At 42.6% G+C, this 26,699-nt stretch overlaps 1 protein-coding gene across 3 annotated transcripts in view; it reads left to right on the top strand.

The window, feature by feature from the left end:
* The first annotated feature begins 443 nt into the window (after positions 1-443).
* The window catches only part of Znrf1 (zinc and ring finger 1), an 89,024-nt gene continuing 62,768 nt past the window's right edge, over positions 444-26,699 (top strand). For 2 of the 3 annotated variants that reach the window (XM_048437226.3, XM_048437224.3), the window contains exon 1: positions 444-1,485. In XM_048437226.3, coding sequence (XP_048293183.1) covers positions 1,062-1,485 — 424 coding nt within the window. In that variant the 5' untranslated portion in view covers positions 444-1,061. The remainder of the gene's footprint in view (positions 1,486-26,699) is intronic. The other variant, XM_048437225.3, reaches the window with a different exon arrangement.

Genomic DNA, 26,699 nt, shown 5'->3' with positions numbered 1-26,699 from the left:
GATGGGAACCTCCAAACGTACGCACAGCATATCCACCAGAGGGTGCTGTGAGGGCAGATTTGTGGCGGAGGGGGCTCACCCAATGACCCTCAAATCCAGGTGTTAGTTGGTTTTCTTTTTTTCTTGTTTTCTTCCCACCCACTAGAACCGACACCGCCCCTCCCCCACGCAAGGATTCTTCTTGTACGTAGTGTCTCGACTTTCTCGGTGACTCTAGCCGTGCTTGGTTCCGGAAGAAGTCTGGGCTTCTGTCGCATACGCCCCGCGGCTGGAGCTTGCCGGTTCCCGGACCGCCAGGGGCGCAGGCGGCGGGTGGGTGGGGACCTCCAGGACCGCAGCGGTCCGCCGAGCCGCAGGGGCCGCGAAAGGGTTAACCCGGCGGGGGGGGGGGGGGGAGGAGGACGCGGGCCGCGCGTGCGCTCTGCCGCCCTCCATTGTCTCCACGGCGGCGAGGAGCGCCGGCGAGCGCAGCCCGGGACCGAGCGGGCGGTGCGGCTGGCTGGCGGGGCCGGCGGCGGCTGGAGCCGGAGCGCGACGCCACGCGACCGCGGCTTCCAGAGCTCCGCCTGGCTGCCCCACCGCCGCGAGCCCTCCCGAGGCCTGAAGGAGTCCGGGCCGTCAGCCCCGGTCGTCGAGTCCTGAGACCGGGGACGCGCGCGGCTCCCTGAGCCTCCGCCGCTTCCTGCTGCGGGCGGGCGGGCGGGCGGGCGGCCTCCTCCGGCGCCTCCCTCCCTTCGCTGCGGCTCCTCAGGCTCTCGAACCCGGGGGCGGCCTGTGGCGCGCGGCGCCCGCTCCGGACCGCGCGTCTTCGGACCTTAAGGAGAACATGCATTCGGCTTGGACTGTTTGAAATTCTTAGTTTGGGGTCCCCGCTCGCTTGCTTTTTCCGCCCCGCGGATCTTCTGAGGTTTTTTTTTTTTTCTCTTTTTCATTTTCTCCCTTCGGGGCTCTTTTGTAACCCCCCCCCCCTCCTTTATGTTCGCCCAGCCTTCCACCCGCTTCTGAGTAGTGGGGGAGGGTTTCGGCCTCGAGGTTCCCGCCCCACCGGGGCCCGGGCGAACATGGGGGGCAAGCAGAGCACGGCGGCTCGCTCTCGGGGCCCTTTCCCGGGGGTCTCTACCGATGACAGCGCCGTGCCGCCGCCGGGAGGAGCGCCCCACTTTGGGCACTACCGGACGGGCGGCGGGGCTATGGGGCTGCGCAGCCGCTCGGTCAGCTCGGTGGCGGGCATGGGCATGGACCCCAGCACGGCCGGAGGAGTGCCCTTTGGCCTCTACACCCCCGCTTCCCGCGGGACCGGCGACTCAGAGAGGGCGCCGGGCGGCGGAGGGTCCACGTCGGACTCCACCTATGCTCACGGCAATGGTTACCAGGAGACAGGCGGCGGTCACCATAGAGACGGGATGCTGTACCTGGGCTCCCGAGCCTCGCTGGCGGATGCTCTACCTCTGCACATCGCACCCAGGTGGTTCAGCTCGCACAGTGGTGAGTCCGCGGGTGACGGAGGCCTTTGAGGGTGGAGTGCCAAGGCAGGGCGCGCCGGGGCTCCCCAAACCTCTCAGTGTGCTAAGCTATGGGTATAAAGCTAACTCCTGCCTTTCCCTTGGTTCCTTCTCTACCAGAGGATAAATAGGATCAAGTGGGGTAACTACTACCTAGGGAAGACGCTGTCTACCAGGCTGCGGAGTCGGGTGTTGTAGGACTGCAGGCATGTGTTCACTTGTGGATGGCAGAGTGAAACCTGCCCATTGAAGTCTCTTTTATTAGCATCACGATCCTCAGAGAAGAGGTCTTCTTGGCTGGCTTGTATACTTCATTTCTGTCACTGCAGCATGGTGCCTACCTGTCTGGTTAGGGAGGTAGTGTCTTCTAAGCAAAGAGTGAGAAAAGAAATAAAACTAGGGACAAGTGGTTCCTTAGCCTTGCTAGCTTTTCCACCCAGCTGGGTAACTGTACAAATCGTTTAAAATGGAGCAGGAGGCCGGCTTAGACAGGTGTGGTCTGCAATATGGAAAGCCTCCCTCCCTGGGTTCTGGTCTCTGATGCTGCATTCAGCAGACTTGGCTCAGTGACTCTCACATCCCTCCATCTTTTTTCTCCTGCTCCTTACTAAGTGCTTGCTCTCCCAGTGAATCTGCATTTTCTTGGGGTTTTTTGTTTGTTTGTTTTGTTTTAGACAAAGCACCGACAAGGTGGGGCATTACTGCCTGGCAGTTGGTACATGACCGGGAAGAGGAAGGTTGAGAGACTCTGGATGGATTCATTCTGTGTGTGCATTTCTGGTGACAGGCCAGGAAAAGGCTGGAGGGGGATTTCCCAGGCTCTGGCTGGTAGGACAGAAAAGGCCTGGCAGGCACTTCTAGAGGAAAACAGGTCTGCCTGCATGGCTGTCCTGAGAAGGCAGGGCAGGCTTCTGGAAAATTGGTCTTAAGGGGTGTGGGACCGCTGTGTGCTTATTAGCAGTTGAAGTGAAGAAGTTACATATTCAGACTCCTTTGGGTGAAAATTTAGATACTGTGTAGGAGAAAGCTTTCTCAGTCCTTAGGGTCCATCATGGAAGATTCACCTGTGGGTTTACTCTTGTAGCTATTTCAAAACAGAATAGGGTTTTTGGGTCTCTCTTATTTTTCTCTTTCTTTTGGTCAATTCCATAATTTTAAATTTTTGAAGAAAACTTTGGTGGGGTATAGTGGCTGGTTTGGATCCCCTTAGACTGCCTTCGGCAACCTCTAAGCATTCAGCCTGCAATAGGCATCTTGGAGTTAATAATCTTCCTTAAGTAGTTGAGTTCAGAAGGAGTCGACTGTATTTGCAAGACTGTCGTGATTACGTTTGTAAATAAGCTGTCACCGGTCTGCTTTTAAAACTGAAAACAGTATAAATCAGCTCTCTAAAGTCACAGAATTTTATGAGGGCTTGTACGGAGGAGTGAGAAGAGGAATTACCTTTTGGGTGAGATTTCTTAAGTCTGTCTCTTGCTAGAAACTTCTTTATCCTTGTTCCACTGCCAGGTTCCCTGATAAAGTTAGGAGCTTACCACTGAATTCTAGATTTTCACATTCTTCAGCTGTGAAACCTTGTCCCCCCCCACCCCCATTCAGGCCTACGATTAGGGAGCACTACTGAACAAGGAAAGTTGGAGATGTTAACCTTTTCAGTGTCTCTAATGTATGGGAGGCTCTTATTAACGTTATAGGTAGTACATTTATTTATTTTTATTATATAGGACCATTCTGTCATTTTGCAAGACTTTGAACCTATTGAATACCCAGGGCTTCCTGCAGTTCACCTCAAACTGCCTCCACGAATTCCCAGATGCCTTTTCCTGGGGTGGGTGTCCCAGCCTGACTGAGAACTGCTGTTTAAAGGGATTTGTTCTTTTGTACAGATAGAGTAATTAGCTTTTCCTGTGCTGTTCACTTGAGGTGAGTGCTCATTTGCATCAGTGGGTCTGTCTCCTGGAGCAGGCCATGGGATTTTCTGGGGCATCCTTTGCTCTCTCATTCATGGCTGCAAGAAGAGAAGCCGTTTCCACTTTGGAGCTGTTGAGTTCAGTCTGAGCTGCTTTTGCTCTTGTGTGGTAAGATTCCAAAGGTGGGGCTTTCAGTGCTTGATTGACCGGATGCCTGGAAGCCGATGCACTGTTATTACTTGGGTTTTCAAGGTGTTTCAGGGACTCCTCACAACGCAGGAAGTAGAATACTGAGGGGTTCCAGCCTTAGGTCTTCTTCTGAGTAGCTTTGACCTTGGACAAGACACAGCACCTTTCTCTAGGCTCATCTTTGTAATTTTAAAAATAGATGTGGTAATCCTCAGTGGTTGCAGCTTGTAATGGTTGTTCTCCAAAACGCTGTGAGAGGGCATACTGCGATCGCGTTTGTCTTCCGTGTTCCTGGGCCTTCCTCATGCTGTGACCCTTGCACATCTTGCGTTCTTTATGACAGAAATGTTTGTTCGTCCATTCTTCACATAGATAGCTCCTATGGACCCCTTAGGGCTCAACAGAAATTTCTCCTCAGAGGCCACCCTTAACATCTGGCCCTTGCTGTGACTGTTTTCAATCATTTGTGGTAATCTTAAATTTTTTTAGCATGTTTTATAAGTATTTATTTATCTGTTTACTTATTTTTCTTGTAGTTTGACTAAAGTCTCAGCCCTGTGAGACCAGATCTGTCTCTTGATCACTGCTGTAAATCTTAAACTGTGCCTGGCAAATGAAGAAATGTGAATGGTTTATGTCCATCATCCCTTTCGTCATTGTAACTCTACTCCCCATTTGCAGGGGAGGTAAGGACCCCAGACAGCTAGCTGATAGGTAGCAGAGATGGGACCAGAGTGCTTGCCTGACAGTTCCAGAACCCTGACTCTTTTCATTTAGTATTTTGTTTATTTGATTATTTATTATTTGCTTGTTTTGAGACAGGGTCTTAATATGTGGACCCTGACTGGCCTCAAACTTGTATATAATACAGATTGGTTGGCTTTGAACTCTTAGTCCTTTTGCCTTCTTCTTCTGAGTTGTTTCAGTTGTAGTCATGTGGCCTTTGTCCAGCTGTCCCCTAAGACATCACTATGGCCTCTCTCATCTGTAACCTAAGGAAGTAGTATCCTGGAAACTTACTAGCCAGTCAGTGGGAAGGCTAGGCTCAGGGTAAAGCGCTGGACTTATAACCTTGAGCAGACGAGTCATATAAGTCCCTGGTTTATTATATGTTCATCTGTAGATGTCTGTCCTGCAGTCATTGAGGGTCATATGTGACAGTATACAAAAAAACAAAACCAAAGGAAATCCAAATGGAACGTGGTGGTGTCTTGGCGACAGTGCTATTGTCTGTGCCTTCTCTGTCTCCTTAGAACTTGATGGGCAGAGAGGGCTACAAGTGTGGGAACATAGATAGGCCCCAGATGGAGGCTGGTGCTGCCTGAGTCTGACCTACATCCACTTCCCCCATAACTACTGCTGAGGAAAACTAACTTCGAGAAGCAGTTGAATTACTGCTCAACTGCTGGTTTTGTTCTGAGGTGAGGCTGTAGCTTTGGTTTCCTGATGGCACTCTGGAGGTCATTCTTTTGTAGTAGTTCTGCTAACCTTGGAATAGGCATTCCAGATGTGGAGAGAAAATGTGAAGGACCCACCATGTTAGGAGATGTTGCTGTAAAATGGCTGGCTATTGAGGGCTTTGGTCTGGCTTCTTAGTCATGCATGTGTATATATGTGTATGTTAAAAAAAAATCCAATTTTTTTTTCTGTATTTTCACCAAACCATCAGCTGAGGTTGAGATGTAGTGACTTTGCTAAGTGTCTGAATATGCTAGCAGGGTATCTTCTGAGTTCTGTTTGCTGTCACACTAACATTTTCAAAAGGTTTGATTTTTTTTTTCCTGTTCTTAATAATGAGGGACAGTTACCAACTCTTTTGGAGTGGACCAGAAAGCCTCTTTGTGTCTCACTATAGGTATGCTGGAGGTAATGGGCCTTTGTGAGCTCTCTGAAGAAGGAAAAGCATTCAGTGGTCCCTAAAGAGCTAGATCTATTCCCTGCCTAGCTTTGCAAGAACGTTCTAGCCTTAGTGAAGATTTTGTTTTTATTGTAGGATTTTTTAGCTTTCTGTTACCATGAGGAGCTTATTTTCTATGCTTCCTTCCGGCAAAGATAATTTCCTAAGAATCTTAGTTAACTATTCCTCATGAGACCTGAAAGGCATTGCAAGCAAAAGTGGTTAAATTCTTAACATGGTTGCTTTATGGATGTGTGTATTTTTATATTAAACAGACTCATCGCCAACTATGTCACAAGGAATCTTGTGAGCCAGGGCATCTTTAACCAAAGTGCTAGCTCCATTCTTGGGAAGGAACATGCTGTGTTTTTTACAAATGTGATGATAATCCATCCAAGCTCAATGGGCACTGAACTCAAGTTTTAAAATAGCCAGTTATAGCCAGCAAGGTGGCTTAGCAGATAAGGGCACCTGCCACCAAGCTGATGATCTGAGTTCAGTCCCCAGGACCTACATGGTGGAAGGAAAGAATCAACTCCTTTAAGTTGCCCTCTGACATGTCCATATACTTGTCCATATACACATGCACACACTTACATTCACACAAATAAAGTAAAACTTGTGATACATCCAAATTTGACAGGGAACCAGTCAAATTTGATAGGGAACCAGTGTTGACTTAAATGGGATATTGGTTCTGCTCTTATTTAGCCTTAAGTTAGGTTAACCAACCATAATAGGTCTCTGAGATTGTGGTACTTGGATCTTGAAGTTAGTCCCAAACTTGAATCCTAACCTTAGTCTCTAGATTGATAGATTAATGTAGATTTTTATTCATCTTCCTGCACCACATCTTTGCTGTGGCCCAGTCTAAATCAAATGGTTGGTTCTTAGCAACCCCTTCCTGCCCTTTTGGTTTCTCAAAACAAGGTTTCACTGTGTAGCCCTGGCTGTCTTGGAACTCATTCTGTAGACCAGGCTGGCCTTGAATTTAGAGATCTTTCTTACTCTGCCTCTCCCGTGCTAGGATTAAAGTGTGCACCACCACCTGACTGGTTCTTAGCTTCTTAACATTATAGGTTTAAGTACTAGAAGGGGCTTATCAGAGACCTAGTAGTTTGTACTTCTCAATCTTATGTTCGCCTAGCACCAGGTGGCTGTGTGGACTCACACCTTTAATCCCAGCACTCAGGAGGCAGAGGCAGGTGGATCTGTGAGTTCGAGGGTAGCCTGGTTTACAAAGTGAGTTCCATGACAGCCAAGGCTGCACAGAGAAACCCTGTCTCAAACAACCAAGGAGGAAAAAAAAGAGAGAGAACCCGGTTTCTCTTTGCATTCAGAATTGAGTTCTTGTCTCTGGTGTGTTGTTTGGATAAGGAGTGAAGACCAGTGATGGAGTTAATAAGGAGTCAAGTTTCATCTTAAGTCAGCAGCCAGGACAGTTTCTGGACTGATGGCAGTTTACCTTGAGAGCTCCCTAGCTTTGTCAGTCTTGGAAGGCACGTGGGAGAGTGAAGGCGCAATAACCTGGTGAGGGGAGGCATGATAAGAATTTATAGTGCACTCTTGGACATATAACAGGAACAAAACGGATACAAACAAGAGCTCTCCTGGTAACTGTGAATGGCTCCAGAATAGTTTTATATTTGACTGCCTGGTATTCTCTCGGGAGCTGTCTAACAATGCAGATGACTGGACCCCAATCCCAGAATTTGGTAAAGTGAAGGAGAATTTGTAACAGATTCTGGGAGTGTAGTTAGTGTAGCATCTACTCAGCTCTGTCATGGATTTAATTTTTTCTTCTGAAACTGAAGGAACTTGGTGGTATTTTTGGTGCATTCATTAGCATTGTTTTCTGATACTTCTAAACTGGTTAGATATTTTCTTAGACAGGATCTGTACAAGTGTTTTTCACCAAGAGCATTCTTTTTTTTCACATGGAACTAAGCATTTGTCTCCTACATAAAGGCCTAGGCCAATCTGCCATGGTCTTGGGAACTGAGTGGCTCAGAACAGACAATAACTGTAGCAGTGTCCCCTTCTGTGCATGCCTTCCCCCGATTGTTCATATAAGGCCCAGCTGCCTGTAGTGTTGGTACCACTGAAGGGCCTACTGAGTTGTGGCCTCGCACATGCATGCCCAGCCAGGAGTCACAGAGGTCAAGATCTAGGATAAATCATGACACTAAAGTGGATACATTACCTAGCTTCCAGGTTTCCCTCACTGTCTCAAAGCAGGAGACTCCTGCCTGTGTAGAAACTGATTGCACTAAGACATTCATTTAGTCCATTGATATTTATTGAGTACCTGCTACATACCAGGAACTTTTGTAGGTGCCGGGAACATCTTAAAGATTAACATTCTTTTCAAGAATCTTTGCTCTTCTTAAGAATCTGGCTGTAGATTTTATCTTCTTTATCAGTTCTATGTTGCATAACCACACTCAGGTATGTGTGAGGCTGCTGCAAAGGTGTTTCTCTGAACTCTTCCGTGACTTCGTTTTTGACTAAGCCCTGTTTCTGGACTAGGCAGGTGATCTTTGTGTTTCTAGCAGACAAAGCAATGTCTCGTGTGACCTAGTATAAGGGGGCTCTCTGTCTTCCCAATGAGAATGTCTAAAGAAGGGCTACTTTACAAGATTGTGAAGTTTATCCTTGGACTTCAGTATCTTTGTTATCCCTTTGTTTTCTGGTCATTGAATATTGTTTTTCTAGAAGCATGATTCACCACTTTTTAAATCTGTCTTTGTTAAGGCAATTTCCCCCTTGGTTTGGTAAGTGTAAGTTTCTGAGCTCCGCAGTGTTGATACTTCAGTATGCCCCTCCCATTGCTTTTTACTGTGGTAAAATATGTGTAATAAAATTTACCAGTACCCTTTTTTGTTTTTCAAGACAGGGTTTTTCTGAGTAGCCCTAGTGTCCTGGAACTCACTGTGTAGACCAGACTGGTCTCTAATTTACAGAGAGCCACCTGCCTCTGTCTCCCAGTTCTGGGACTAAAGGTGTGTGCTACCACCGCCTGGCTCATCTCACCATTGTTTTGTTTTGTTTCGTTTTGTTTTTCAAGATAGGGTTTCTCTGTAGCTTTGGAGTCTGTCCTGGAACTAGCTCTTGTAGACCAGGCTGGCCTCGAACTCACAGAGATCTGCCTGCCTCTGCCTCCCTAGTGCTGGGATTAAAGGCATGGAATTGCCGTATCTGGCCTTGTTTGTTTGTTTGTTTGTTTTGTTTTTTTGATAATAGCTAACCTAATAAGTGTGATGTTGTAGTTTACATTTCTGTCATATGATAAATGTTTTTTTCCTAGCCATTTATTTTTTTTATTTTTTTTTAAATATTTATTTATTTATTACGTATACAATATTCTGTCTGTGTGTATGCCTGCAGGCCAGAAGAGGGCACCAGACCCCATTACAGATGGTTGTGAGCCACCATGTGGTTGCTGGGAATTGAACTCAGGACCTTGGGAAGAGCAGGCAATGCTCTTAACCTCTGAACCATCTCTCCAGCCCCTTCCTAGCCATTTATGTATCTTTGTAAAAATATGTGTTCATGTCATTTGCTTAGTTAACCTTTTTTTTTTTAATTATTATTTCATGTGTATGGGTGTTTTGTACCACATTTGTGCTTGCTACCCTTTTATTTCAGTCTCCCAGAACTGGAGTTACAGAAGGTTGTGAACCACTGTGTGGGTTCTGGGAATTGAATCTGGGTCCCCTGCAAGAGTAGCAAGTGCTCTTAACTGCTGAATCTTCTCTCCAGCCCCTCCTCTGTCTATTTTTGAATCAGGTTGGGCTTTTTTTGTTGTTGTTGTTGTTCCTTTTTATTTTATTCCTGGCTTTAATGCTGTTTTCAGTCATTTACTAAAGCCCTGTGTGATAACCAACACCAGTAACTATCATTCTCCAAGAATAACTAATAAACCTTTGTTACAAAGGGTACTTATTGCTCAAAATGAAGAATTTTAAAGGTTCGTGTTAAGACAGCTTTTTCTTTTTGTTTTATTGAGGAACTATGACAACTGACAGATAATGCCTTGATTTCTGAAAGGTGCTTGTGCAGTGTTGGTGTGTGCACACATGTGTGTTTGTTTGTGTGTGCGTGTACTTTGCCATCATGGTCTTGGGGAATTAGACTCATAACATGGCCCCAGACTACTTCTGTGTAGTACCCTTTCCTCTATAAAATACGTTTATTTTAAAAGTACTCACTTTCATATTGTGTGTTATACAATATCTTCTAAGGTCAAAGGTAACTTCTTAGCATGTGGGAGAAGCGGAGTTACTTAGATGACTTGGGACAGAACTAGAAAATCCCAAGACCCCAAGCCTGTGTGGTCATTTTGCCCACATTTCTGGGCTCTTTGGAGACACGTTCATTTGTTTCCATCTCCAGTAACCCTTTTTCCTTAGAGAAGAGCTGGTTAGGATTTGTTTATCTTAAGACTCCTTCATCGACTGGCAGTTCTACAGGAACTTAAAGGAACCCTTGGGATTCCACACTAACAAATTAGTTTTGTGAAATATTGTTTAATGTGTTTATCTGCACCCTCAAAAATATAATGCCATTTAAGCTAGATAGAAAGTTTTCTAAAACAGTCACTACTGTCAAACTGTCCCCAAATACCAGTGTAAACCATCGGTTATTGGGTGTACTCAACCCTGCTTAGATACTTTTGAAACTTCTTTTTTGAGACAAGGTTTCTCTGTGCCTTTAGAGCCTGTCCTGGAACCAGGCTGGCCTCGAACTCACAGAGATCCACCTGCTTCTGCCTCCCGAGTGCTAGGATTAAAGGCATGTGCCACCACTGCCCAGCTGAAACTACTTCTTTTTTTATTGATATTTATTGAGCTCTACATTTTTCTCTTCTCCCCTCTCCCCTTCAACCTTCCCCCAAGGTCCCCATGCTCCTAATTTACTCAGGAGATCTTGTCTTTTTATACTTTTTCCCATGTAGATTATATCTATGTAAGTCTCTCTTAGTGTCTGCATTGTTGTCTAAGTTCTCTGGGAAGCTTTCTTTGCTTTATGTTTAAAAACCACCTATGAGTACATGTGATAATTGTCCTTTTGTGTCTGGGTTACCTCACTCAAAATAATGTTTTCTAGTTCCATCCATTTTCCTGCAAAATTCAATTATTTTTTTCTGCTGTGTAGTACTCCATTGTGTAGATGTACCACATTGTCCTTATTCATTCTTCGGTCAAGGGGCATTTAGGTTGTTTCCAGGTTCTGGCTATGACAAACAAAGCTGCTATGAACATAGTTGAGTACATGTCCTTGTAGCATGATTGAGCATCCTTTGGATATATACCCAAAAGTGGTATTACTGGGTCTTGAGAAAGCTTGTTTCCTAATTTTCTGAGAAATCGCCACACTGACATCCAAAGGGATTGTACCAGCTTGCATTCCCACCAGCAATGCAGAAGTGTTCACTTTTCCCCCCAACCTCTCCAGCTTAAGTTGTCATCAGTGTTTTTGATTTTGACCTTTCTTTCAGGTGTAAGATGGAATCTCAGAGTTGTTTTGATTTGTGTTTCTCTGATGACTAAGGATATTGAACATTTCCTTAAGTGTCTTTCAGCCATTTTAGATTCCTCTGTTGAGAGTTCTCTGTTTAGGTCTGTACTTCATTTTTTTAATTGAATTATGTGATCTTTTGGTGTCTAATTTCTTGAGTTCTTTGTATATTTTGGAGATCAGACCTCTATCTGATGTGGGGTTAGTGAAGATCTTTTCCCATTCTATAGGCTGCCGTTTTGTCTGGTTGACCGTGTCCTTTGCTTTACAGAAGCTTTTCAGTTTCAGGAGGTCCCATTTATTAATTGTTTCTCTCAGTGTCTGTGCTGCTGGGGTTATGTTTAGGAAGTGGTTCCCTGTGCCAATGCGTTCAAGTGTACTTCTCACTTTCTCTTCTATAAGATTCAGTGTGACTGGCTTTATGTTGAGGTCTTTGATCCATCTGGACTTGAGTTTTGTGCATGATGATAGATATAGGTCTATTTTCATTCTTCTACATGCTGATATCCAGTTATGCCAGCACCACTTATTAAATAGGATTTAACAAGTTAAATATTTCTTTTTTTTTATTTGATATTTTTTGCTTCCTTGTCAAAGATCAGGTGTTCGAAGATGTGTGGATTGATACTCGGGTCTTCTATTCGGTTCCATTGGTTCTCCTGTCTGTTCTTATGCCAATCCCAGGCTGTTTTCAGTACTGTAGTTCTGTAGTAGAGTTTGAAGTCAGGGATTGTTATCCCAGAAGTTCTTTTATTGTTCATGATTGTTTTCATTATCCTGGGTTTTTTGCTTTTCCATATGAAATTGAGTACCGTTCTTTTGAGGTCTTTAAAGAATTTTGCGGGGATTTTGATGGACATTGCGTTGAATCTATCTGTTGAAACTCCTGTACCATTGTAACCAGATGCCCTGGAGAGCTGTAGGTAAGACCTGCGGTTACAAGCTCGCTGCCTCATAATCTCTGACAAATCCAGTTATTTTTGCTGAGTTTAATCACTCAGTTTCTTACCTCTTCTCTCAACCTGAAGGCCAAATGCAACACAAAAAGCTAAGTGAACATAAACATCTCCTGTGTTTGGTATGGGGATCTCTGGTGAAGCGGCGGACCTATGAACAATACTATTATGAGCTGTTCTATTTTACTGTGGCTTTGGAAAACCTTTGAATTTCTTTACTGAAATTTGTTTGGGGGAAAAATCTTTTTAATGAAACAGTGTGAGTCACAAAACAGCCACCCCTTCTTATAATAGCATTTCTCACCAGGGGAGTTTTTGGTAGCTGGTGGGGGAGGGATGTGAGTAGGTTGTGGATGATACATCCCTTGGTAGAACACAGCCAAAGGCTGCTGCATGACAGCTCTGGTGCTTTCCTTGCTGACACCAAGCTCTGAATTCAAAATGCAGGACAGAGGAACAGAGCAGAGAAACATGGGCTAGTGAATGGATAACAGCTGCATGAACGGTGAGATTGGAGCCTCAACACTTTAAATCCGTTCAAATCCCATTGCAGTGTAAAAGCATCATGAAAGGGGTTGAGGCCAGAGCACTGGAAGCCATATAGAGGCAGAATATCTGCTTTCTGGGTTATGAGATGGCAATGATGCCCTTTTGAGGATCACAAGTAGTGAGTGTCTTTGCTGTCTGCCTATCTCCAGATTGAATTTGTGATTCAAAGAGTGGATTTGTAGAGCTTCTTTGCCCTTAAAACTTTTGGTTCAAAATGGGTTCGTATTAAATTAAAATGCTTCTGCATAGTAAGAAAAGTGATTGCCAGACCAGCCTGCTCCTCAGAGTGAGTTCTGGGACAGCCAGGAGAACACAGAGAAGCCCTGTGTTGAAAAAAAAAAGATAGCTTGTAGAATGAGAGAAATCTGCCAGCTATTGATCCAACACGAGATTAATATCCATAATATATAGTCACAAAGCAAACAAACAAAAAACACTTAGCCAGGTGGTGGTGGTGGTGGTTGTCCATACCTTTAATCCCAGCACTCAGATGGCAAGGGGCAGAGGCAGGCAGATCTCTGAGTTGGGAACCTGCCTGGTCTACAAAGCAAGTTCTTGGACAGCCAGGAGTACACAGAAAAACCCTGTCTCAAAGAAAAAAAAAACCAAAAAAACCAACCAAACAAAACAGAAAAAAAATTAGAGTAGGGCTGGAAAGGTATCTCAATAGTCAGGAGCATTTTCTGCTCTTCTAGAGGACCCAGGTTCTGTTCTTAGCATTCACATTGTCACTGTTGTGTGTAAATCTGGCTCCATGGTGTTCCAGTGCCTCTTCTGGCCTCTGTGAGTGCTGCATGCATATGCTGCACAGACATACATAAAAGCAAAACTCACATTAAGAAGGAAATTAATTTAGAATAAGTCAAGATACTAGTATTCAAAAACATTTGCCCAAAACCTTTCTTCAAACCTAAGATTAAGTTTGAAAGTTTTGGGAGGTTATGTTTGCTTTGATCTAGGGTCTCATGTGTTCCAGTCTAGCCTGTATCTCCCTGTATATGTAGCTGCACTTGACTTTGAACTTCTGATCCTCCTGCCTCTGCCTGCCTACTGCTGGGATAGCAGGCATGAGTAACTTCCTGGTTATATGGCTCTGGGAATTGAATTTAAGGTTTCATGCATGCTGGCAAGCATTCTGTCAACTGAGCTTAACCCTCCCCCCCATCACTTTCTTAGAGACAATAAGGTCTTGCTTATATTGACCTATAACTTTGTAACCCATGCTGGCCTCAAACTAACAATCCTCCTGCCTCAGCTCCTTGTGTTGTGTTTATAGGTATGAACCACCACAGCCATCTCCCTCTGAGTTTTAATTGTCATCATCTTCAGTGATTCACAGTTCCACAGGACTCATTTCTGAACCACTGCCTTATGTAAGGTGTAGACACAAGAAAATCTGAGAAGTTTTACAACTGTTAAGATTCCAAAAGTTGGCTGGGCACTCAGGAAGCAGAGGTAGGCAGATCTCTGTGAGTTCATAGGACAGCCTGGTCTACAGAACAAGTGCCAGGACAGGCTCCACAGAGAAATCCTGTCTCAAAAGAAAAAGAAAGAAAAAAAAAGATTCGAAAAGTCATGGCTGACTCTTTTGTGTTTTCCTGACTTTGTACCTTTTTTTCCCCTCAAAGCCTCATACCAGTTCCAAGTTTCCAGTTTTCTAAAGGGAGAAACAGGAAGTCTGCTTTTGATGCATGAGAGCCAGCAACAACTAATAGAGAAAGGGGCACCAGTACTTGGAGGGAGAGTTCTGGGCCCTGGGGTGACCTATACCAATTCCTATACAACTTAGATTGTGTAGCAGAAGCTCAACTTTTCTATGATGGCATCGTTATATTATAAAGTGTCTTTTGTTTAAGGAGCAGAACACTCAAGGAAAACGTGTATTTTATTTAGCAGTAGGAGTCATTCTTCTTATTTTTCTTCCTTGGAGGTTGCTGGATGCTTATCTTAGGATCCCAGCTGCAGCCTGAAGCCCCTTCCTCTTTCCTTTCCTTTACTCTTAGTAATAAACTCGGAAGGTTATGCCTTGTGTTTAGTGAATGGGTAAGTCAAATGGTCAGTGCTGTTTCTTTTTTAAAGTTTGTTTGTTTCATGTGAACGTTTCAGGAAATCAGATAGTGGCCTGACTAGGAGCTCTTTGGTGCCTTATGATGTTTTCACACTAGGAGGTGATATACTTAATAGGTAAATGATAATTAAAATATGATAGACATAATTGTGTATGTCCTTTGCATTGTCATTTTCTCCATTTCCTCAACAATAACCACTTCACTGACTCTGCTGTTATTCCTGATATGTGTGTGTAATATATAATCTTGTACATATATGCCATATATTATTTTTGCTGCTTACATTTGTCCAGAACTGTATTTATTGTACCTGTTAATTTTCTATACTTTGCGTAGCCTGCATCCTAGTTTCTAAATACGTGTGTTTTGTATATATGCACAGATCTGCAATGTGTAAATTGGTTTCAGACTTGCTACCACAGCAATCCATTGTCATCTTTGCGTTAACATCTGTTGTTCCCTTTTTAATAAATATGCATGAAAGTTACTTCCACTTGCTTCAAGAATGTTTTCATGTTTCCTTATACACTTTTTTTTTTAAAAAAAAAACAACAGTTATGCAGCCCAGGCAGTCCTTGAACTCATTTTATATGGCTGGAGATGCTCTTGATCTCCTGATCCTTCTTGCTACCTCTCCCAAATGCTAGGATTAAAACATGCTGCCACCACACCTGGCCTCCTTACACCCTAATGAGTTTTTCTAGGGCACAACCTTAGACATGAATAGCTGGGTCATAGAGGTGTGTATGTGTATATCTTTAGCTCTTAGTTAAATTGTACTCAATACATAGCCAGTGTGCTTGTCACCCATTTGTGCTCTCAAGATAGCTTATTTTCCTTGCTTCTTGTTTTTGTCTAAAAGCATAATAGGATTGGACCTGTGGTGGGTGTGAATGGCATATCATTATTTGTTACTGTACTTGCTATTTATACATTTGATAAATGTATTTACATATCTGTTAATATTGTATATTTAAGCATCGTTTTTCAACTGTGAAGTACTTGCTCATTCACTCATGTTACTATTAGGTGGCTCATCCTTTAGCATCTTTCCCTCCTTTGTTTATAACATATATATGCTCATGTTTTTGTGCCATAGTTTTTGTATGGTTTTCAGAGGACAGCTAGGGTTTCTGGGATTGAACTCAGGTTGTCAGACTTCGCACCAAGCACTGTTATTCTTGAGCCATCTCTCTGGACTGTTTCTTCTTTGGTTTTGCTTTGCTGTCATTTGTAATATAGAAGTATCCTCTATTTGAGTTTATTTCTTTATTCTCTGATTTCATGTGGTTCACTCAATTTTAATATGACTGACTAGTCATATTTTCTTTCATGGTGTATGCATTTTGTGTGATAAATATTTTTCTTTCCCTGAAATTTTAAAAATACTATTTTATATTTTTGTCTAAAAGTTTAAAATTTTTGACTTTTTTATTTAAAAGATTAATATATGGAGAATTAATTTTTCTTGTTTTCTCAGAGTTGTTTTTTTTTTTTCTTTTCCCGAGACAGGGTTTTTTGGTAGCTTTGGAGCCTGCCCTGGAACTAGCTCTTGTAGACCAGGCTGGCCTTGAACTCCCAGAGATCTTCCTGCCTCTGCCTCCTGAGTGCTGGGATTAAAAGCATGTGCCACCACCACCCAGCGTTTTCTCAGAGTTTTATATAGTCCTGGCAATACTCAAAATTTGCTACATAGCCAAGAACTGGTACTATAGTGGTACACCACGACTCCCAGTTTTGAGAATTACATTTTTTTAAATAGGTTTTTCTTTTTTCATATGAATAACCAGCTCTCTCAACGTCCTGCTAGCAATAATCGAGTCTTTACCCTCTGGTTTGTAGAGCCATCTATCCTATCAAGTCTTTGCAGGCATATTTCTTACTGGCCTGTTTGTTCTGCTCCATGGGTCAATTTGTCTGTCATTGTGCTGATGCTGTCCTGATCACTGTGTTGTTTGTTTTTGAGACAGTCTCTCTCTGTTGTGTAGCTCTGGATATCGTGGGACTCGCTATGTAAACCAGGCTGATCTCAGACTCAACAGAGATCCCGAGTGCTGGGATTAGAGGTGTGTGCCCCCCCACTCCTAGCTATGTGGGAAGGGCAAATCCTTTCACCTTACTAAATTATTTTTCAGGAGGACTGTTGGTTAAGTGAAACTTTGTAAGGTTACAGTAAGAGATCAAGATCGGAGTAACAAAGCCAAGTACAGAGTTCCACGAATTGCTGTTTATAGCTGGGATTCTTAAAGACAGGATATCTGGTGTGCCGCCCTAGTGGGCAGTTTCACATTTTCCTCTGGTGTGTTGTACAAATAACAACATTCCCTGTGTCTTTGCATCATAAGGAGCAGTTTTGAGTGTTTCAGACAACAATAAAAACAAAAACTGTCTATTTTGGGCTCTTTTTGTTTCCAGATAAATTTTAGGATCTGCTTTGTTAATATCAAAGAGAAAAAAAGAACTGAGCTCTTGAGATTTTCATCCTGATCACAGACTCATTTGCCGTGTTTTTGTTTTTGTTGTTGTTAATTTTTCACTAACTTGTTTGTCTGTTTTTTGAGTTCCAGGTTTCCTGGACATTATAGCAATCCTTTTGCCTTAGCCTCCTAAGTACTGAGAATACATGTGTGTGCCCCATGTCCACCTCAGTTGCTATCTTTATAAATGGATGTGATGTGATTGGATTTACAGATGTAAGAACTGGTTGTTGTTTTTTTTTTTTTTTTTTTTTTTTTGTATGTGTGTGTGTGTTTAAAGAGTTACTTATTTTGCTGGACCACGGTGGCGCATACCTTTAATCCCAGCACTCAGGAAGCAGAGGCAAGTGGATCTCTGTGAGTTTGAGGCCAACCCAGTATACAGAACAAGTTCCAGGATAGGCTCCAAAGCTACAATAAAAAAAAAGAAAGAGAGAAAGGAAAAAAGAAAGGAAGAAAGAAAGAAAGAAAGAAAGGAAGAAAGGAAAAGAAAAGAAAAGAAAAGAAAAAAGATTTTCTTATTTTATTGTATGAGTATGGGTGTTTTATTTGCGTGTATGTTGGGTATGTCTGTATACTACATATATGCCTGGTGCCCATGTAGGCCAAAAGAGGGTGTTAGATTCCTTGGAACTGGAGTATACACGGTTGTTAGCCACCAATGGATGCTGGGAATTGAACCTAGGTCATCTGAAAGAGCAGACAATGTTCTTAACTGCTGAGCCATTTCTCCGGCCCCAAGAATATAATTTTTTATTTAAAAAAATCATCTATTTTTAACTTCTGAAATTATTTTCAGAACTTTTACAAATAGATATCATAAACTTACAGCTTTAAAACTCCTCAAATATTACCAGAAATACAAATAATTGACAAGCATTAAGTTCTTGGTTTTGTAAAGGAGCTTAACGTCTTAATAAACTAGAATTGGCAAATCTAAAAAGTCCACATTGGCCTGCTCCTGGGAGTGGGAGTACCATCTGATCTTAAAAGTGGCACAGGTCTGAAGGGGTGTTAGGCCTAATACCAAGACCTACTTTAATCAGAAATCCTTGTGTGAACCAAAATAGACATAGCCTCTGCTCCTCGTGGTGGGGCTTTCATCCAGGCTATGAAAAGGAGGCTTTAGGAAGCCTTTTATTGGACGGCGAGATGCTCAGCAGTGAAGAGTGCTTGGCTGCTCTTGCAGAGACTTGGGTCCCCATACCTACATGGTGGCTCACAAGTCTGTCGCTATAGTTGCAGGGGATCCAGTGTTCTCTTCTGGCCTCTGAGGGCAGCAGGCATGCGTGTGGTGCATAGACGTACACAGGCAAAACAGCTATACACAAAAGTAATTTTAAAACTTTTTAAAAAATGATTTATTTTTATTTTTCCCTGCACTGGTGTTTTGTCTGTATGTCTGTGTGAAAGTGCCACATCTCCTGGGGTTGGAATTACAGACAGTGGTGTCATAGCCCCATGTGGGTGCTGGGAATTGAACCTGAGCCCTCTGGAAGAGCAGCTGTGCTCTTAACCACTGAGCTGTCTCTCCAGCCCCTTTAATATTTTTTTAAATATAATTTACTTTATATGCGTTGGTGTTTTGCCTGCATTCATGTCTGTGTGTGAGTGTCAGATCTTAGTTACAGACAGCTGTGAGCTGCCTTGTGGGTGCTGGGAATTGAACCTGGGTTCTCTAGGAAATCAACACTCAATGCTCCTAACCATGAGTGCTCCTAACTGCTGAGACATCTCTCCTTAAATTTTTTCTCAAAAGACAACTTTTTATTATTACTTTGTTGTTGTTTAGATGGGATGTCACTTTGTAGCTCTGTCTAGGCCTTGAACTCAGATCCAACTGCCTCTGCCTCTTGAATGTAGGGGTTAAAGGTGCCCACCATCAAACCCAGCTTGGCCATATATTTTGTTTCATATCTTCCGTTAGATAAGTTTGGGTTGTCTTTATCCCATACTTCCATACCTTTCTCCATTCCCTACCATCTGGATGCTTTTGGTTCTTTTTAGTTGTTCCTCTTAAATTTTTGGTCTGCATATTTCAACGAAATCTAAAGTTAAATCGTTATTGTTATGCCCAAATCCACAATCGTGGCTGGCTCCTTCAATTATCTCTACTCTCTTCCTAAGTAAGAGCCCACAGTTTGTGTTACACATTGCTTTGGTTCCGTATTATAATCCACTTTGTTTTCATACCCTAGAATAAGTTATTGCTATTCTTATTTGATAACGTCTGCTCACTTGGATTCACCCACCTGCTCACCTTTCTCTGCCTCCTGTTCTTTCTTCCATCTTTCTTCATCCTGAGCTGTACTCCCTGCAGTCATAGGTGGACTATATAGGTTTGTCAATCTACTACTAAACTTTTTTGTTTTCTTTGTTTTTGTTTTTTGCTTGCTAAATACATTTTTATTTATTATGACCATTGGCTAATTAAACTGGATTAAAAAAAGCTCTCTGGGTTTGTAGGTTTGTGAGTTTTTTGTTTGTTTGTTTTCCCTCTCAGTAGTTAGTTTTACCGCTGTATTTTGTTTAGTTCTGAAGTTGCAGTGGCGAGGTCTGCTTCTAAACTCTTATTGCTAGTCTTTTGTCTGCTGCTCTGTTCTCTTTGTTCTGGTCTTAGTTTACTATAATGTGATCCTCTCTTCTTGATTTACTTTTTTTTTTTAAATATTTATTTATTTACTATGTATACAATATTCTGTCTGTATGTCTGCAGGCCAGAAGAGGGCACCAGACCTCATTACAGGTGGTTGTGAGCCACCATGTGGTTGCCGGGAATTGAACTCAGTACCTTTGGAAGAGCAGGCAATGCTCTTAACCACTGAGCCATCTCTCCAGCCCCTCTTCTTGATTTACTTATATGTCCTGCTCGTTGTTTGTACTTGACTGTAAGATTTCATGTCCTTCGAAACACTTAGAAAGTGCCTTGCATTTATACTTACATTTTTTTTTTTGAAAGCAGGTTTTCTCTGTATAGCCCTGATTGTCCTGAAACTCACTCTATAGACCAGGCTGGCCTTGAACTCAGAGACCCAGACGCCTCTACCTCCCAAGTGCTGGAATTAAAGGCATTTTGCTGCCACCATCACCCAGCTATATCTACAATTTTACTTTTTTCTTTTTTTTTTTTAAATCCTCTTGGAGTTCTCCTTTGAGAAATCCTTGGCATCATACACTGGTCCTTTTGTATTCTTAGACATTCCTTTTCTAATTCTTGTCCTGTACTTTGGTTAATTTTTTTGAGAGTGGGGGTTCTCAAAACAAGGTTTCTCTGTGTAGCCCTGGCTGTCCTGGAACTCACTCTGTAGACCAGGCTGGACTCAAATTTAGAGATCTGCCTGCCTCTGTATGCCACCACCACCCAGATGATTAACTTCTTATCTCTGCCTTCTGATAACACAGATTGTTCCTTCACCTACTTTTAATTTACAGCTTTGTATTTCATTGAACTACAGTTTAGGTTCCTTGCAGTAATAAAGTGGTATTACTTCTTGCCTTCAGTTGTATAAAAACAAACAAAAATGAGCAAGTCACCTTAGTTATGCTTTTCTTGTTTTTCCTCTTTGGGAAAGTAAATGGGGTTAGCTAGGTGCTTTCTTTTACATTTTCTTCCTGCTCAAGAATTCCAAATTCCATGAAGCCTTATCACTCTGGTATCATGCTGTTGAGCAAACAAGCACTATGAACATGGGGGCCGGCAGGAAGCTAGAGCCCAGCATGGCTTTGAGCTCCACTCCCAGAGGAAGAACAGCTCCTGAGTCATGTGGGGAAACCTTACTGCATTTGTACCTCTGGGGGCTCACAGCTGTGGCAGGAATCTGTTTCTATAGCAACAGAAGGCTTAACTCTTCCTCTGTTCTCAGAATATGCAGAGGTGACATGATAAACTTTGAGAGCGTTCTGTGCTCTAGGCAGGCTAGATTCATTTTCTTGCTTCTAGACCTATTGTCCAGCCTGGTAGCCACTAGCTATGGTTGGTTGTTTAAATTACTACTAATTAAATTTAAAATTCTCTTTCGTGATTTTTAGTTTGTTTTTATTTTTGAGATAATATCTTAAGAAAGTGCTTTATTAAGCCGGAAGATGGTGGTGCACACCTTTAATTCCAGCACTCAGGAGGCAGAGGCAGGCGAATCTCTGAGTTGGAGGCCAACCTGGTCTACAAGAGCTAGTTCCAGGACAGGTTCCAAAGCTACAGAAAAACCCTGTCTCGAAAAAAATCAAATTAATTAATTAATTAATTAAAGAAAGTGCTTTACTAGCCCAGACTGTGCTGTACTATACCACATCAGATAGTCTAGCTTGGCCTTGAACACAAGGCAGTCCCCTGCCATACCCTCCCAAGTGCTGGGATTATTGTACACCACTGTACCAGCTTAAAATCCCATCGCTGAGTCACATGAGCTACATTTCCAGGACGTTTAGCACCCACAGTTGGCTAGGGAGTGTCACAGTTGGGTGGCACACACAGAACAGTTCCGTAATTGTGGTAAGTTCTGTAGATGGTACTGTAATAAACTGCCACAGCAGTCTCACAGTCTACTCCTTTGTTAAATGTGCGATTTCCCTGGTCCTCCTGGTGTGCAGAGTCTGGAAAGCTCTCTTTTGAGTTACTAGCTTTTTGCACCATCTGTATTTTAAGACAGTTCAGAGAGAGAGGATATTGGGTTCTAATAATGGCTTGTGGGTCATTGGTGATCCCAAGCCTGCTTCTTGTAGTTTGGTATGATGTAAAGATGAGAAACCAGATAAATACAAAGGTCACATTAAGTAAGCTTTGGGGAGAGTGAAGACTAACTTCTGTATTGATTTATTGGTTTTATGCAACTGTGATTAAGCTGAGATGGAGAAGGCATAAATCATCTTAGTGAAAAGTTTATATATATATGAAGGTATAATGGAACAAATTATTGTACATGCTGCTAAAATACACTTTTTTTTGAGACAGAGTGTCTTACTCTGTAGCGTAGCTGGCACAGACTGCACTGTGTAAACTAAGCTGACCTTGAATTAATAGAAATATGGCTGCTTAAAGGTGTGAACTACCACACCTTGCCTAACAATTACAAGGGGCTGGAGGAATGGCTTAGAGGTTAAGAGCCTTGCACATTGCTCTTGCACAGGACCAGAGTCATTTCCCAGCACCACAACTACTCGAAACTCCAGCTCCAGGGAACCCCGTACCGTCTTCTCTCTTTGCCAGGCACTACAGTCATGTACATAGTACCCTTCCGCACACGTATATACGTAATTAAAATAAGATCTTAAAACACTTGGGAGATGGCTCAGTGTTTAAGGTACTTGCTGCATGTCATAGTTAGCTTTAGTTGTCAACTTGACACACTTGGGAAGAGGGAACCTCAATTGTTGAATTGCTTCTATCAGCTTAATCTGTGGACCTACCTGCCTATGGGCATTTTCTTAATTAATTACAGGCACAGAAGGGCCCAGCATATAATGGGCAGAGCCACCCTAGGTGGGTGGTCCTGGGCTATATAAGAAAACAAGCTGAACAAGCCAAAGAGCGAAAGTCAGTAGTAAGATCTTACTGAAATTTGACTCAGGTTGGAAGTTCCTTATAATGAAGTCATCTTTCTCTTCATCCTTTGGAGTTCTCCTTTGAGTTGCTATAGAATGGTTTAAAACCATTTAAAATGGTTTAAAATGGTTTATGCATAAGTGTGTGCAAGTGTGTGTGTGCACATGTGCACAGCACACACACAACACACACACACGCCAAATTTCATTCCCCATTCACATATAACAGCATTCTATTCGCTGAAGTTCAGGTTAGACCAAAGTTAAGAATAGTGTGGGGTACACTAGCTCTAGGCCAGACAGTGAACAAAGTGAAGAGCCATCCTCATTTTTGCTCATGACAGACAGTGCCAAAGTTTACTTCACTGTTATGGAGCTCTACTGGAGGAAGACTCAGAATCCTTCCTGACACAGTGTTCCAGGTGCTTGCCATCCATACCAACCCATGGCATTGCCATATCCTTTGTTGCTGTCCTTTGCTAGGAATTTGATTCTTGGGGTTTGTATCCAGAGATTGTGGATACTGGTAATGTAAGCCAGATACATTAGATAAGAGGTTTTTGTTGTTTTGTTTTGTTCTTCTAGACAGGGTTTCTCTGTGTAGCTCTGGTTGTCCTGGAACTTGCTTTGTAGACCAGGCTGTCCTCGAATTCAGATAGCCACCTACCTGCCTCTGCCTCTCCAGTGCTGGGCTTCACGGTGTATCCCACCATGCCCGGCTAGCTAAGAGTTTTAAGATCATGGCCCAAAGCACAGGATAGGTACCTAAGTGAAGACGAAGCTGAGAAGAGCATGATTTGTGATGTGCTTAGTCCATTCTGAAGGTTTTGTGGGCTTGGCAAAGGTGGTTTGGGGTTGACTTTTCTGGAAAAAAAATAATCTGGACAAAAAGACAGTTTGTAAACTGAAAGGGAGGAATCCAGAAAGAATTGAGGCAGCATTTGTAAAGAGAAGTCATAAAAGAAAAACAAAATATCCTTCAGATGATGAACTAATTACTGCTCTGTGGAAACAAAAGTTAATCGAACTTGCTAGATTCTAAACGAGGGATTTTTTTATTTCTTTGATAAATCTGGACCAAAAGTTCCTCCATTTTTTTATCACAAAAATCACTAGAATTTTCATTATAAAGTTTTCAAGCATTAGTATAGAAAGTTTAAGTCTTCCTTCCAAATCCCTTAAGTGTTCTCCAGATGTTTGCCTCTGCAAATGGATGCTTGTGTATAAAATACTTGATGCTTAGCTTTACCATGTCTGGATTTGTCTACTTCAGTGTCCTCTTCATCGTTCCATGTAATTCAATGCTTTTGTGAATTGTATTTTTTATTATTGTTTCTGTTATAGTGTATAGAAATTTTTCATCTCTGTAAGTTACACTATTTTTTTATATTCATTTATTTATTATGTATACAGTTTTCTGTCTGTGTGTATGTCTGCAGGCCAGAAAAGGGCACCAGACCTCATTACAGATGATTGTGAGCCACCATGTGGTTGCGGGAATTGAACTCAGGACCTTTGGAAGAGCAGGCAGAGCTCTTAACCACTGAGCCATCTCTCCAGACCCAAGTTACACTATTTATAGGGAATCTGTCTCTGACTGTCCAGCCATCGTGCCTGTTTGGGTAGAGTCATAATACAGTGACTTGTATTTGCTGGAGAGATCATATCTACTATCTCCATAAGTTGTCCAAAGAACCCACAGGGGAAGATTACATAGCATACCCTCTAAGCTTAGCTTGTTCTTAGGGCACATTGAGTTATAAACTAGAAAGTATTCAGTGCTGGGGCTAGAGAGATGGCTCAGTGGTTACTGCTCTTTCAAAAGACCTGAGTTCAGTGTCCAGTGTCCACAAAGTCATCCACAGCCTCCTGCGCTTCCTGCCTGGGGGGCTCTGAAACCTCTGACTTTGGAGTGCACATGCACTCAGCTGCTCATACCTCCTACCTCTCCACACTCATACACATAATTAAGAATAAAATAAATATAATTTTTTTTGAGACAGCATTTGTGTAGTTCTGGCTGTCCTGGAACTCACTCTGTAGACCAGGCTGGCCTCAAACTCACAGAGATCCACCTGCCTCTTCCTACTGAGTGCTGGGATTAGAGGTCTGTGTTGCCACCACCACCAGGTTTAAAACATTTCTTTTTAAAGTCTAGAGCTGGGCACCAACTGCAGGGAATATGTGGTAAATAAATAATGCCAGCTGTGGACTCAAAGAGCCTTTATCTCGCCGCACTCAGTTCTGGGCTTGACTTGCAATTGCTTCTTTCCATTTCTCTATCTAGTGGGATGATTGCTTCTGCCAGTGACTAGATTAGAATATGAAGTTTTTATTTGTTTGTTTATTTTTATTTGTTTTTTAAGCCTTGGATTCACAATCTGAACAACTCTAAAAGAAAACACTTTGCACTGGGGTGTGTTTCATGTTAGGCTGTGGAAGAGTGAGCTTCGCTAGGGACTTTTGCTTCCTTGGGGTGCTACACCCTGAAACTGTCAAATGAGCAGCATTCTAGTAGGGCCTGCAGTCATCTGCTGGGGCCAGGGTTGTGACTGAAACTGGTATTGGAGCACACAGGGGGTCTGAAGTGAGGTAGATCCACAGCCCCAAAGGCTGGGCAGCTGTTGGGTATCAGGCTGGCAAGTGTCCTGAGGAGTCCCAGTCTCCTAGTAACCTGTGGAATAGTGAAATACTGATAACTCAGCATTTTATTTGAATTATAAAAGACCTCTGATCTGTGTTGAGGTGGACATGGGAATTATTCCTAAGTAAAAAAAAGCTCCCTTTCTAAGTGTTAGGTTTTTATTCGGTGCTAGGGATTGACCCAGGGCCTTACACATATCAGGTAGATGTTCTGCCAGAGTCTATTTATGTATAGCTTAAACTGGCTTCAATTGCCCACCCTCCTGTCTCAGCCTACCAAGTACTGGAGTTATAGATATCTACTATTTGGTAATACATTAGGTTTATTTTTGTTGTTGTTTTTAATATTTTTTAAAAAATGAGAGGGGATTGAAGAGATGGTTAAGAGTATTGGCTGCTCTTCCAGAGGCCCCGGGCTCAGTTCCCAGCACTCACATGGCCGCTCACTCACAACTGTCTGTAACTTCTGTTCCAGGGGTTCTGATGCCCTTTTATACAGACGTACCTGAAGGCAAAACACCAGTGTACATAAAATAAAAATAAATAAAATTTAAAAAATAAAATAAAAATATAAAAATGAGAGCATATATGCATACATTTCACAAGTATGCAGAGGGTGATTTTTTTATATGTTACTGAGGCCAATCGTAGGACAAGAGTTAAGGTATTACACCCTAGAACCTGGAAATAGGGCTTAGAATGAAGCTGAACCCATTGCCCAACAGCAGGACTGTTGTTTACTGAATTCCAGTAGATGACACGTGTCATTTCCTCCCTGTCCCAGAGAAAGTCGGGAAGCGAGCAGATTAGGAAAAGTACTTGGGAAAATTCTGTAATGATTTGAGCTTGAGCCAGGTTTAACACTTGAATACGTGAACTTTTCCCTACTGTGACTCTTGCTTTTCTAACAGTCTGGGTTTTGTTAAGTAATGCATCTTTTTAAAGTAGACAAGTGGAATTGTAATAAATAGTAGCACGTGATAGCAATATTTCTGACAGCAGACGTTTATTTAATTAATGCTTACAAAGAGCCTGCCGCTGTTTAAATGTGTTCAGTATGTTCACTCTGTCTTTGCCCTGCAACATATTTGGCAGATGCAGGAACTAAGCTCCAGCACTTAGGAACTTGCCTAAATGTCACATAGCAGGAAAGTGGTGTGGCAGTAAGAGTGGCATCTCATACTGTTACTAAGTGGCCATTCAGAAATGCAGTTATCTGGATCCTTTTTTAGCCCTAGTGGTCTTTCCTTCTTTTTATAAACCTTTGTAGTTCTGTAAAATGATGGAGAAATAAAAGACATTTTCTTACTTGTATCTGCTATAAGGGTTGCATTCTTTTTTTCCTCGTTATGCCCTGAACCACCTTTGACTCCGCCGTGACCTACAATCCATTGACCCTGTTTTCTTCACCCTCTCCTACCTGTCTTTTCCCCTTTATAGCTTAAACTC

This window comes from Myodes glareolus, chromosome 22 (assembly GCF_982192425.1).
Source record: "Myodes glareolus chromosome 22, mMyoGla1.1, whole genome shotgun sequence".
In the NCBI taxonomy this organism is placed as follows: domain Eukaryota; kingdom Metazoa; phylum Chordata; class Mammalia; order Rodentia; family Cricetidae; genus Myodes; species Myodes glareolus.
Note: the sequence above shows the minus strand (reverse complement) of the source record. Positions and strands in the feature narration are given on the sequence as shown.